Source organism: Propithecus coquereli, unplaced genomic scaffold (assembly GCF_000956105.1).
Source record: "Propithecus coquereli isolate 6110/MARCELLA unplaced genomic scaffold, Pcoq_1.0 Scaffold63, whole genome shotgun sequence".
Taxonomy (NCBI): Eukaryota; Metazoa; Chordata; class Mammalia; order Primates; family Indriidae; genus Propithecus; species Propithecus coquereli.
The window spans coordinates 7,514,025-7,529,130 of NW_012152285.1; the positions used below are offsets into that span (position 1 = coordinate 7,514,025).

At 36.6% G+C, this 15,106-nt stretch overlaps 1 protein-coding gene across 1 annotated transcript in view; it reads left to right on the forward strand.

Moving 5' to 3' along the window:
- MARCH5 (membrane-associated ring finger (C3HC4) 5) overlaps nucleotides 1–15,106 on the forward strand; it is a 48,474-nt gene that overhangs the window by 2,817 nt on the left and 30,551 nt on the right. The window contains exon 2 of the mRNA XM_012659720.1: nucleotides 10,243–10,445. Within this exon, the coding sequence (XP_012515174.1) occupies nucleotides 10,243–10,445 (203 nt within the window). The remainder of the gene's footprint in view (nucleotides 1–10,242; nucleotides 10,446–15,106) is intronic.

Sequence of the window (15,106 nt, forward strand, 5' to 3'; positions counted from 1 at the left end):
GAGAGGCTATATATATATATTCTTATTTATAAAATGGAAATATCGTACTTCACATGCATCTTTGTAAAACAATGAAACACTATATGTTAGGCAGACAGAAGGTACTAGTGTAACCAGAGTGGCAATTGTCCCCCCGTCTCCTTCATATTTACTATCATCTTAATTTGAACTGGCCTTACATGCAAGTTGAACACTAAGATACTCAACATGGTTCATTTGGGAAATACAGGCCCAACAAGACTAAAATATGTCAACCTATTTAGGGCCCAGAATTCTTTTCATGAATTTGGCTTCTGCCCAGGTTGGTATTTGTTGGCAATTTTTGAGGGACAGAATTTAGCTCAGGTAATGGCCCATGTGTTTATTTCTTCAGTTCAAGCTTTATCCTTGTGAAGACAAAGGAAATGTGTATAACATACTCTTGCTTTTAGGTTAAAAGTTACGTATTTTATAGTGAATCAGTTATTAAACATTTGCATTTTTGAATTTATTTAACAAATTCCGAGTGCCTATATATGCCTAGTACCATTCGGGGCCCTTAGTATATTGTAGTGAACATAATGAAAATGCCTTTATGGAGCTCAAATTCCAGTGATGTTTGTGTTCCATAAACTGTTGAACTATTTTAATTGTAACGTGAATGGTATGCTCAATTTATACCACTTAATCTTTCAGCATTTTTAAACTAGTGGCAACTTAGTAACAGCTGAAGTTGAGTTACCTTATCCTTCAAGTCAGCAAATAACTCACTTTAGCTATCATTTGTTTATCTTGATAAATTTGATTATTGCAGTAATTGTAGTTGGAAAGAGTGTCTATATATGTAGGTATATATGTATTTTGATTGCCTTTCATTTTCATAAGCTAATAAGCAACTATTTTATGTAAATTGATTATTTGAACCTTTTAAGTTACTGTGGGTAAACAATTAAGAGTAGTGGGAAGGGGGGTGATTTTTCTAGCGTTACAAATGATTGGGGATCACAAATATCATTTCCTGAAATTATAACCACTGATAAACCCCAAACCCTTCATATATCAAGCTCTTTGAACTTCTTTTTCTTTCCTTCATTGCTGCAATTCTTTAATAAGTCTGTTAAATATTACTTTCTCTGTCACCACCTACTTTTTCATTTTCTCTTAAACTACTCAAAGTTAGGATTAAATATACAGAGAACAATACAAAGAATATTGTAACAAACTGCAGGCATGAACCTCAGATTTGAAGCCTGGTCCTTTGAGAGATGTTTCTGGAAACTTCCTTCTCCCATCTCACGGTAAAAACTCAGGAATTTGTTTGAGATTGTTTTGCATCACTTAATTGCACCTAGTGAGTAGGCAAGGAATGTAGCCAGTGTCCCCAGTCAAATGGGAGAAAGAGCAGAGGGAGTGGTCTTTTCTCCCTACTCTTTCTTGCAATGGCAAATTGATATACAGATGTATATCCCTTTGGAGACCAGGGAAGCTATACTCTAATAGGAGAATGCTACATTATCTTCTGATTTATATTACCTTCTCTTAGTTTCCATTAAAGCAATTTCATATTCTCTTTGTCAGTTGACATCTTTTTCTCAGTCACATCACTGTCCCATTTTGACAATTACAGACCTATATCTGGAATTAAAAACCAGTAACAGTTATATTCGCTTTTATATGTATGTGTAAAAAGTGGAAACATTACAGATAAAAATCCCCTTTAACCACTATCTCCAGTCCCACATCTTCTTATCCCCACAATACTAGCCTAAAATGGGTTTATATTCTTCCAGCTTTGTTTAATGTTATTATATACAAAAGCATATTAACATAACACTCTTTTTTCTTAATCTAGTTCCCATTTAAAACGTTTAGGTTCTTATTTTCTCTTTATTATCGCTCCTTATAATTTGACTTTCATTCCCCTTTCTTGTCCTTAGCTCTACTATAAGTATATTAAAGGTCACCAATAATTTCTTAATCAGTAAATGTAATGACATTTTCTTGGTCCTCACATTTCTGACATATGTACTAGAGATAAAACTGTTAGGACCACTCCCTAACTTCTTGAAACAATACTATACCATTCTATTTCTTTTTCTACCTTTTGCTTTTTTTCCTCCTTCCTTATGTATCACCATACCTTTTCTTCCTTCAATTCTTAAGTATGGTCCACTTCTCAGCATTTATTACTCTGAAAAAGTGTACTCATTTACTATCTCATTTTCACCTCTGTTTGAGCAACTCCCAGATATGTGTGTTTATTCCTGACCTCTTTCCCTCATTTCCTTCAGCAGCTCATTTCTAGCTGCCCAGTGGACATTTCCATTTGTATATATACAATATTACCAACTTATCTAAAACTAAGCTACTGATATTTCTCTGACTTTTACTTGTCTTGACCTCTCAATATTTGGTCTTTGATATGACCGTTCTCTTAGTCCATCAGCTGTAAAACCTAAGTCTTCTTTGTTGTTGTTTTGGTTTTTTTGCTTTCTTCTTCCCTTCCAAATCTACTTGTTCATCAAATACTGTAGATTCTTTTTTCTCTTTTTGGCTCCAGTTTTTCTCCTAGTCCATTTTGGCCCTCAGAGTGGCACTGAAATTGGCCAAGGCACAATTATAATATGCCATTCCCATACTTGGAAACCTGCTAGTCTCTATGTCATCTATAAGGATAAAAATCTAAACTTTCAAGAGCTTAATATGCTTTGATCTATTACTATAATCCAGCCAACCTACCTTAACCATCTTCTCCTGCACTTCACTTCGTTGTCCCTGAATATGGCCTGCTCTTTTGTTGAGACAGACTCTCACTCTGTCACCCGGCTGGAATGTGTCATCATAGCTCACTGCAACCTCAAACTCCTAGGCTGAAGCGACCTTCCTGTCTCAGCCTCCTGAGTAGCTGGGACTACAGTCACATGCCACCATACCAGGCTAATTTTTTCTATTTTTAGTAGAGACGGGTCTTCCTCAGGCTGGTCTCCAACTCCTGACCTCAAGCAATGCTCCCACCTTGGCCTCCGAGAGTGTTAGGGTTACAGGCGTGAGCCACAGCGCTGGCCCTGCCCTTTCATCTCCTTATTTTTGCTTTATATGCCTTGCTCCCTCTAGGTACCTGCCCAACCTTTATCCATCTGAATATTTGAATTCAGCTCAAATATCACATTGAAGCCATGCAGAGTTAGTGACTCCTTCCTATGTTTCCATAGAACATTTATGAATTAATTATAGTATAGTCACATTGTACTTTAAATTTTTAATGCACCTATCCCATGTCTCAGGGCTTTACACACACACATACCCTTACCACCACACTTATATTCAATTGGAAGTTCATTGAGAATAGAAACTACCTGTATTCCCTATCCTATTTCCCACCAAGAGCCTAGTCCATAGCAGACCCTCTGTTGAATCACAGTGTCTATCTTTTCATTCTCTATGATGTATGAGTGCTTAGAATAATCTTGCAGGAGCACTATTTTTTAAATTGCCCCATTTGTTTAAAATCTGTATTTTCTTATTATTAAGATTAAATTCAAATTGTGGCCATCAGGACCCTCCATAATCTCATCATTACTCAGGTATTTATTGTGCTCCCTGTTATGTTTGAGATATTGAGAACATAGTTGGCACCAATGGCTTTTTTAAAGGCTTTTTTCTTTTTATAAATAAGTACATAATTTTTTTGCCCAAGCCAAACTGGTTTGCTCACTTTCCTCCAAACACAAGGTGGATTTTTTATTTTATTTTATTTTTTTGGCATCTTGTCTTTCAAAGTTCCACTCATTCTTTAAGATCTAATTTAGGTTCTGCCTTGTTTACAGAGTTCTTCTGATTATGTCAGCCAGTTTTTCCCCTCTTCTCCATACTCATACAGCAGTTCATCTCCAGTGTCTCCTAATTCTTTGTGATAATAGTTCACATAGATGATGATAGTATTTATATGGTACATTGGAGTACCCTGGACAGGATTTGGATCTCTAGAGGAAGCTCCTTGTGGCTGTTTAAATGTATCATAACAAAAATGAAACACATAATTTCTTGTACTGGCTATAATTTCCTACGAAATGGGAAATATAAATTTTTCTCAGAGTATACTATATATGTGGCAGCATGGTACAGTGAAAAAAGCTGATATTTTGGAGTCAAGGCCTAGGTTGCATCCATGCCTCTCTGCTTACTGTGTAGCCTTGGACAGATCACCTAACCTTTCAGAGCTTTTGGTTCCTTGTTTAAGTGGAAATAATTGTGCTTACAGGGTTTATGAAGATCAGAGACAAAGGGCATAACATGAATATGCACCCTCCTTGTTTAAGTGGAAATAATTGTGCTTACAGGGTTTATGAAGATCAGAGACAAAGGGCATAACATGAATATGCACCCAATAAATGTGATGTACAGTTGGCCCTCAGTATCTGTGGCAGTTTGGTTTTAGGACTTTCCTCAGATACCAAAATCCACTGATGCTCAAGTTCCTGATATAAAATGCTGTGGTATTTGCATATAACCTATGCACATCCCCCTGTATACTGTATACTTCTCTCTAGATTATTTATAATACCTAACAGAGTGTAAATACTATATAAATAGTTGTTATTCTGTATTGTTTGGGAAATAATTACAAGAAAAAGTCCATACAGGTTCAGTACAGAACGCGATTTTTTTCCTGAATATTTTTGATGATCCAAGGTGGTTTGAATCAGCAGGTAGGGAACCCACAGATACAGAAGGCTGGCTGTATTTCCCTTCAGCATTGTCCTTTAGTAATGTGTCATGATTGTGGTTATATCTCTTTGATAGATCCAGATACTTCCATTCCACCAGGGTAAACAGATATATAAAGGGACTTTTAGTCTCCTTGACGGTGTATTTCATGATCCAGATACATTGGGTGTGACACTTTTAATCCTGAGACAAAACAAGCAATGTGCAGCTTTTTTCCATTGTTGAAGGAGGGCTTACTTGCATTAACTGAAGTGTGGATCTCTAAGCTTGTTCTGAATTAAGGAATGCTTGTTTTCTTTCCTTAAAACAGTCATGTAAATAACACTGTTATGGCACCATATATAATACAAAGCTTATTCCATACTCACTCTCCATATTCTAGAATTCTGTTCCACCACACTCTGATTTTCATCACAGTGATTTCTAGGGCAGGAGCCTATGATTTCCTAGATCTTCCTCATAATCCAAAATGAACACCTGCACTTTGCATCTGCAAAGATAGACTTTACTACCAGCTGTTTTTTAGATAACCATCCCTATCTTAGTTAATTTATGTAGCAGTGAGAAACTATTGATAAAGTCCCCCCTCACTTTTTTCTACATAAACTATAAGTGAGTCACAAATGAACCTTATAAAGTAAGGTTGTCTTTGTTTATCTATTCCCAACTGGTTTGTAATATCCAGCTTTATCTTAGTAAAACCGTTCTGCTCCAACCACATTGATCCATGAACATACATGCTCATTTCTATCTCTAAACTTGCTTATGCTGGTTTTCTTCACATACCCCTATTCTTTGCATCTAACTTGAATCCTCATCTGTAGTTCTTTTCTTGAAACCTCAGCTGTTTCATCCTATGTTTCTTATTCTCATCACATTTCTTCTATATTACTTATGGTTTCTAACACCTTTTATTGGCACTTAATGTTTGGTGTGGTGGTTTTTATGTGACCCTTATGCATGTGTTTGTTCCTTAACTAGGCTGTAAGTTCCTTAAATGTAGTTCCTTTCGGCATCAAATAATGAATGTACTTAATAGATACTCAGGTTGATTTAGGAGGAGATCTTGAATAATCTTAGATTTAAGGCAGCCTAGTCATGTATATTCCTTAAACTGTTTATAAATTTTACTATCAAGTCTATATAACTGGCAAAAACCATTATATTTTAAAATCCCATGGAATTAATTAAATGACCTTTTATAAAGAGTGGCACGTTATAATACGGATTAGTGATATTACCAATACCAGTAAGACTATATATTTATTTTAAAGAATAAATAATATTCTTTAGATTTGTCTAGTCCTCCTTTCTTGTCTTCATATAATAATAATTTGCTCTTTGATCTCTGAGCTAATTTGTCCCAAGTTGATCAATGGGATGGTGTGGGAGTAAATAATGAGTATATACATCAGCAAGCAAGAGGTATTTAGAAAAGCTAGTAGAAGGAAAATGAAGGGTGGGAGAAAATGAATTGAGAGGGTTTAAATGAATCTTGAGTAGTGGTGTGGCCTGTTGAAAAATATGGGGATGACTAGGAATCCAGAACATTTTCCACTGAATACCAGGGTGCCACACAGAATTGCTTTATATGCTAATGGTAAGAAAAGTGCATCCATAAATTCTAGGCATAGATGTAAAGTTGACACCATCATTATCAATGTTGTTATTGCTAGTTCATTTGGAGGTTATTCTTGAGAATAATTCTTGAGAAGTTTCTGGATCACATGTTTAATCCTGTACAATAGAGGACCTTAAAATAAAACCTTTTTTATGCTAAAAACTCCTTTGGCAGTCTGATTAAGCCTATGGATTCCTCTCAGAATTTTTTTGAAAGAATAAAACAAAATAAGATTAGAAAAGAAACCAATTATATTGAAATACAGCTGTCTAATATACTAATATGAGCTTTAACACGTTAAAATACAACATTTATCAGTTAGCCTAATTTCAAATTATGATGAGCTAAATGTTATTTTGGGATCTGGACAGCTGTAAAGTAATATGAAAATTTTTGGTTTCTATGCTAATTTCTAATTGCTATACTGCTGATATTGCTATGGTTTGTTTGCATTCATCATTGAAGAAAAAGCTAAATTTTATTTAAAGCTGAGCAAAAATAAACGTTTTTTTTCCCCATCCAAATTTACCAACCCCCAGCCCCTAAATTTTTCATAGACCCCAGATTAAGAACACCTGCTTTACAACAACTCTGTGAAAGATTCTGTCATTAAACCTATAAGGTTAGCAGGGATTTGAACCCACACAGTCTGGTTCCAAAGCCCCAGGTTCTTTAGCCAGCTAGAATATCCTGAACTCAAATAATCTTTTTCCCAAATTAATTTAACTTTTTCTCCATAGAAAAAAGTATCTTAAGCATTTTACCTATTGTTTAAATTTTTTTTATTATTATTAAGGGATGAGGGGGGAGGGAGGGAGCCTACTGTTTACATTGTAAAACCATATAATTTTTAAAATGTTGTTTACAGTGAGTGTAAAACAGAATTGCATTTCTATTTTATGGTGAGTTAAGGAGACTTACAAAGAGAGGAAATAAGGAAAAAGGAAAGAATGGCTAGAGCAGACGTTTTCTAACTTTTGGTATCCTGATCACCTGAAGGGCTTGTTAAAACAAAGTCCTGGGCACCCCCAGAGTTTCTCATTCTATAGGTCTGGGGTGTGGCCTGAGAATTTGCATTTCTGACAAGTTCCCAAGTGATGCTTATACATCACACTGAGCACTGAATTCTGAGAGAGTCAGAGGATTGGAGAGAACAAGGAGGGGAAATAGACTTAAACTCTCAGTTTGGTCAGAAATTATAACCTCCTCCTTCCTTGGGTATGGACTTTGAAAGGTTTTTGATTTTGTCTTTTGAAATGGAAAATAGCCAATTAATTATTTGTACCTTTGTAGAGTATTCAAATTGCCATTCCATAAATTATAACATTAAAATGTTTAATAACTCCAATTAAAGGACAATTATGTTTTAGTGACCCTGGAATGTAAATGTTATGGCATTATGAGTAGAAAGTTTAAATTTCAAAATGTTTGGTTTTATCTTCGTTAGCACTTTTTATCTAAGAAATAGCCTGACCCAATAGCAAAATCAAGAGTATGTTTTGCCCAGTGTTAGAAATAGAAAGCTTGCAAGACTCAAAGTACTTGCATTGGGAATGAGGTTAAGTTTTGTATTCAGGTTCTGGTCAGTAGGAAATAAAGCTGTTGACAAAAAATACTGAGTTTACTTATAAAAACTATTTAAGTTTGCATTATATGATTGTGTTAGGGCCATCTCTTAGTACACACCATTCTGTGTCCAGATTGTTTTGGTTGCACATGGTGCAACCCAAATTGGTTAAACCTCCCAAAAAGAAGAATAATCTATTGGTTTATGTAAGTGAACAGTACAAGAGTATATTTAGCTTTAGGCACAGCACAACTTGATCCATGTCTCAAACAATGCCATCAGTTTCCATCTTTCACCTTTGCTTCCTCTTAAGGCTCTACTTGGTGGCTCTCCTAGCAGCAATATCTTCACATTCTCCTGCCTCTAAGCCCAGCAAAAGAGAAAAAGTCTGTGTACCAGCCTTCCCAGCAAACATTCTGAGGTTTACTCTGGAAGACCAGCTTTATGGGCCCAGCCTTCCAATCACTGTAATCTGGGGGATGAGATACGAAGGACAGTCTAAGGGTTACTCTTCCCAGGAGCTGGGAATGGGGCCAGTACTAACTGCCTAAACCACATACATGGCTGATGTTGGAGGCAAGAGTAATTTTTCATAGAAAGTGTGGGATACTGTTTGTTCCTAGAAAATAGGAGGAATGGTGTTGTACCTAAAACACCAAATTTCTGCTGTCCCCCTCCACTTCAAGATCTTGAGAAACCATGAGACAGCAATGAGGGCCCAGACAGCTTAGCTGAAGTGAGTCAGAGGGTCAGAATGCTAAGCAAATGCTCCTGATTCTACCTAGATCCTATGAAACCTGACCGATATGAAAGCTGAGTAAAAATCACAATTTTGGACATTGTTGCCATGGATTCAGTTCGGTTTTTTTCCTGTTCTAATTGAAATGTTTTAATTGGAACACAATTGAAATTCATGTTGTTCCACAAGGACTAGCGATCTCACCCATCTATAGTGCCTGACTATGTAGTCTTTCCCACTGAGCGTAGTTAAGCTAGTTGTTCTGACAGAGGCCACTTATCCAATTAAGTGAAAAGCGCACAGTAGGTAACAAGCATTAATTAGCAGTTTTCCACTTGTATAAACTTTAATGGGGGGGAAGAAGAATAGTCTCATTGAATTAAACTGTATTTGCCCTATTGGAAATCTGTGTCAAAACTTATGTTAATTGGGGAAAAAAATAAGGAATTGCAACCTAATTCCTTAAGAAAAAATTAGACTTCATGAAGTACCCTTAAAAGCCACCACACAATTATTCAAACCAAAAAAAAAAAAAAAAAAACAAAGCAGGAAAATGTCTTAAAATTAACCATATCAGTAGAATTTTATTTTTATTAGTGTAAACATCCCAGACTTGAGACTTCTAGATTTAAAATATAATAAATATAATTTAATTCCAAAAAAAAAAGGAAAACCAGTCATACCTATAATGGAAATGTGTAGACCCAAACTTATCACTATCCTAAAACAGTTTATCCTAATATCTTCATCTCCTTTTTGCTTTTTTAAAAAATTTAATATTCTGTCATTCTTATAGTCATGCTTCACCAGTAAGAGAAATGGGTGGGGTTTTTTTCTTAGTTGAAAATTGAATGAGATTATGTGCAAAATCACTTGTGTAATACACTGTTTTTCCAAGTTCAAGAGATTGGTAGTGTTGCCCTGGTACGGTGGCTCACGCCTATAATCTTAGCACTCGGAGAGGCCAAGGCGGGAGCATTGCTTGGGGCCAGGAGTTTGAGACTAGCCTGAGCAAGAGCAAGACCCCATCTCCACCAAAAAATAGAAAAAAATTAGCTGGATGTGGTGGCCTGTCCCAGCTACTCTGGAGGCTTAGGCAGGAGGATCACTTCAGCCCAAGAGTTTGAGGTTGCAGTGAGCTGTGATGACACCACCGCACTCTACCCTGGGCAACAGAGACTCTCAAAAAAAAAAAAAAAAAAAAAATTGGCAGTGTTGAAATGGGGAGAACACTGAATTTCACATATTCCTTTGCTTACTACTTCTCAAAGAATTATTAGATCTTGTAAACCAAAAGCAGCTTGAGGGTTGTCTCTCGGCACTCTGGTTTCATTACAGAAGGTGAAGAATTACTAGAAAGATGGAGGAAATTGCATGCAAACAAAATTCAGAAAACCTAAGATTATATAGAGAAAGACAAGGACAAACAGAAAATGAAGAAACTCCTCTGCTAGGAACATACTAGTTGTTTTGTCTTCTTAGTTTTTTAATGTAGGACAGAAGTTCTGCAGTGTAACATAGTAGGTTCATCCCATGCAGTGAGAGTGGAAATGTAGAGGTGACTGGGTCCTAAAGATAAATGTCATCATTTTCTCTTTTAATTTACAGAAGTTGCTGGGTGTGTTTTGCCACTGATGAAGATGATAGAACAGCTGAATGGGTGAGACCATGCAGGTGCAGAGGATCTACAAAATGGGTTCACCAGGCTTGTCTACAACGCTGGGTGGATGAAAAACAAAGAGGAAACAGTACAGCCAGAGTGGCATGTCCTCAGTGCAATGCTGAATACTTAATAGTTTTTCCAAAGTTGGGTAAGAATATCTTTAAAAACAATATAGATATGTTTGATGTTATTACACATAACTCTGTGATCTCATTTTTAAATGATCCATCTCTTTGCTTCTTTGTGAATTTCTATGTTCCCTTTCTGTTTCCTTTCTAAATGTCAGAGACATGTTTTTGCTAACAGTTTATGATATCCTTAATATATCCCGAAATTTATCCATTTGTCTGTGTATTAATTTTCCACCTGACTGAGAGGAGGAAGAACTTGCATATCTAACTGTATATAATCAAATAACAAAGCTATAATGAAAAGCTGACTTGAGCCTAATTCTCTAGAGACAGTTGATACAGGAGAAAGCAAGCAGTAGTGTATTCTTTCTAATACTTTTTAATTCTTCTGTTAAAGAATAAAAGGGAAATTAAAGATTTAATAAGATACAGAGTTAAACTTGTCTTTGGAATCCAATTTATCTGGTTGTCTTTCATGAAAACTGCCATTTTCTGGGAATTGGCAGGCAAAGAATAACCAAAGGTCTTTGAGAATGGCGCAAAGTATAGAAGACTACTTAAAAGAAGCTATAACTAAGGCTGTTCCATTATGTCTTTCGTCACATTGATAATCTGGTTCACAGCCATACATTTATGAACCAGTGTGTCGTTCTCTTTGGTGTTTATACCATGCCAATTGTTAAACATTTTTAATATCATCCATGGCTGTAATCAAGAGGAAGGCAGTTTGGGTTCTGGGAAGTTCAGAGGAAAGAATAACTTTGGGTGAAGTGGGATTCAGGGGAAAATTGGAAATAAATTGGAATAATTATTATATATGTTTTTTATAGGTGCTATACGTACTGAAATCAGACCCATATTTTTTAAAATGAGGCAACATAAATGCAGATCATAAAGTGTTTTTCTAATGCAAGAAGATTAATAATAAAGACAATTTCCATGGTTGTCTGTTTTTCTCTATCATGATGCATGGGAAGAAATGATAGGTTCCTATGAAAGGAAAATAGTATAGTAGAGAAAGTAGTTTTCTCAAACATTTGAAATTTGTGGACCACAGGGTGGGTTTTCATGCACACCCCTGATTTTAGATAAAGTAAACATGGAATAATCCAAAATGTTTTTATAGTGAGATCAAAGCAGTATTTTTAAATAACTAACCATCAGGAAAACCCATTATTGCTGCAGTCTTTCAATACCTTGACATGTGGCTCACTAGAGTCAAAAAGGTTTCCTTCTCCCCCCCATGGTTTCTTATTTAATTGGTTTCTTTCCTACTCTTTAGTTTTACTAAATTAGATAATCCCACCTTTCAACTATAGATTGTTGGTAAGAGCAGCAAGTATATGGTGATTCTGTTAGACATTTTAGATATTCAGATGGATAGAAACCAGAATTATTGCAAAAATTATCACTGAAAACTACATACAAGTTGACAAATGTATGGCACTCGACAGGAAAGTTGAATGTTTCATTTTGGGAGATGGCACTATGTAGATCTGTCCTTTTGGTTGAATTTAGTTCTAGGAGATATATTTTCAAGTTTAGTGCAGTAATTGAATGTGGTTTTGAGTATATCTAATAATAAGACATCGATTTCTTTCCATAACAAAGGAAGAATGCCTAATTGTTGGGGAAAAGTCATACTATTTGGTTAAGCCATTTGTATCATGATTTGATCTTCATATTTTATCCTTAAGAATTGTTATTTCATCCTCAAATGATAGGTTCAGGCTATTCAGTGTACTGTATGTGATAGAGATGTCATTGAGTTAGACACTTAAAATCATAGAAATGTTTTCCTGACATTATCAGTCATGAAAAAAATTTACATCCTTCATTTAAGTAGTCTTTGTTGCAGTCTTTCCTCTTGACAAGATAGAGAAGAAGGTCAATCTATATTTGTAGCTTTTTTCTTGACATAACATACTGAAGATACCTGCTCAAGGGCCACAGTTTGAATTATATTCACAGTGTTCCATGCATTCTTTAACAGTGACTCAAGAATTAAGGGTGTATTGTCAAATGCCAACTGTTGTCTGTAAATAAAGACATGTTAATTGGCTTTCAGGTGGTGGACTCTTCCTTGCTGTACACATAGCTAGTGCTCTGGCCATACTGATCATAGAACACCTTTTCAAGTCATGGTTCAAAAATAATTAATGCTTAAAAGAGAATCCCTTCACCATAGCATGTTTCCATTGATAATCAGAATTAAAAGTTGCTTGTATTTCTTGATTTATATATTACAAGGCGTGTGCTGAGAGTTGGTTCATGCTGTGTATACTAGTGGTTTCATGCAGCCATAAAACAAAATACTTAAGGGTGTACATCTGTGACAGAATTGTTCTTCCCCACTATAACACTGCAATCCCTGGTGGTGGACTGGTCTGTGGCCGATTGGGGGCCAGGCCGCTGGGCGGTAGGAAGCGAGTGAGGTTTCGTCTGTGTTTGCAGCCACTCCCTATGGCTTGCTCCCTATCGTATGGGATCCGCCTCCTGTCAGATCAGCGGTGGCATTGGATTCTCATAGGGGCAGGAACCTTACTGTGGACTGCACGTGCGTATGCGAGGGATGTAGGTCGCCTGTTGTGAGGGATCTAGGTTGCACGCTCCTTGGCAGAGTCTGGTGCCTGATGAGCTGGGGCGGTGGTGCTGGTGCTGGGGAATGGCTGCAAGTGCAGGTTGTTACTGGCAGAGAAGTCTGACTGCACAATGAATGTGGTACGGTTGGGTCATCCCGGGACCATCCTCCCCTCGACACCTCCTTTCCGTGGTCCGTGGAAGGATCATCTTCCATGAAGCCCGTCCCCGGTACCAAAAAGGTTGAGGACCACTGGATGACACGCATCACACATAATGTCCAATAGTGTCATCTAATACAATTTTTCCAGTAGATTGTTTTCTGTCTGAGCATATTTGTCATTAATTTTGCAGTGACAGTAGTTACACCTATTTTGTTAAAGAAGTTAAAGTACCTGTGACTCTAGTTTTGATCTTTTAATGACAGAATTCATAATGAAGGCTTTGATTGATTTACTGTAGTGGTTGAAAGTGATGTGAACTTCAGTGGCTTCTTGTCCCTAACAAGGGTGTCTCCTAGTACAGACTACTCACTCCTAATTCACTGGTCACAGCCCATTCTAAGATCAGATGATCTTACTATAAGATCAGACTATTATTATTTATTGCATTCTGAGTTAAATGTATTTTTCACTTTTACTCTTCATTGAACACTTTTGAGCCATTGATCCAGTTTCTAAATTTGGGATGTAACACAGGATGAAACACAGTATGATAGTGACAAAATATGTATTTACCCAATGTGAACAACTCATGATGTGAAAGTATGTAAGCTGAAACCATCTTCTCTTAATTGTCCCTGTAGAGCTTGAGTGACCCTTGGAATGTTACAGTAACTAAGAACCTAAAATAATTTCTATTAAAATCATAATCTTATCAAATATGTGAAATGTTTGTGATCAAAACTTTTGTCATTTTTTCCTCAAACTCCATAGACCAATTAATAGATTGCCAGGAACCACCATTGGTCCCCATGTGACACTTGATAAACACTGGCTAGAAGAAATAAAAGACACAAGATGCAGAAAGGAAAAGATGATGGTTAATATTCTGTGAGGTGATCTCTGTGCAGCAAGGTTTGTGTTTTGTTTTGTTTTTAAGTTTCCATGTGGATTTAGCCTCAGTTTGTCTGGCTAGCTGGCCAATTCTGCATCTTTTCTGGTACTTGGTCATGGCAGGAATGGAGAGATGGTGTTAAGTGTATGTTCTTCATTGTTAATTAGGAACTTATTGTACTCCATTGTGAAAAACTTAGAGGATTCATCAGACATTCATCCTTCTCATTGCCACCCATCTTAGGGTTTGCTTTTTTTTTTTTTTTCCTAGTGAGTTAGGCCAGTTGTGGATATGCACCTACTTAAAAGCCATGCTGCTCAAAGTATGATTTGAGAACCAGCAACATTGGCATCATCTGGGAGCTGTTAGGAATGAAGAATACCACCTCCTCACCCCTCACTCCCCCTTTTACTGAATTGAAATCTTCCTTTTCAACAAGATCATCAGATGATTTCTATGCACATTAAATTTAAGAAGCATTGCTTTAAAACATGAAGGAGGCCGGGTGCAGTGGCTGGTGCCTGTAATCCTAGCACTCTGGGAGGCCAAGGCTGGAGGATCAGTTGAGGTCAAGAGTTCGAGACAAGCCTGAGCAAGAGGGAGATCCCATCTCTACTAAAAATAGAAAAATTAGCCAGGCATAGTGGCATGCGCTTATAGTTCCAGCTACTAGGGAGGCTGAGGCAGGAGATCGCTTGAGCCCAGGAGTTTGAGGTTGCAGTGAGCTATGATGACGCCACTGCACTCCAGACTGGGAAACAGACTAAGACTCTGTTTCAAAAAAAAAAAAAATGAATACCAGCTGAAAAGATTTTGTCTTTCATTAAAAATAAATTGTGTCCATAAACTTTGAGACCTGATAGTAACTGTGTTTAGCTAAGCAATAGAATTCAGAGGAGAGTATCTCAAAATAGAGATCTTGACTCGCAAGGACAGAAGAGACTAATTCACATTACATTTCTTTCTTTAATTTCTTTCAGTGATGTTTTGTAGTTTTCCGTGTACAGACCTTATACTTTTGTTAAATTTATTTCTAAATATT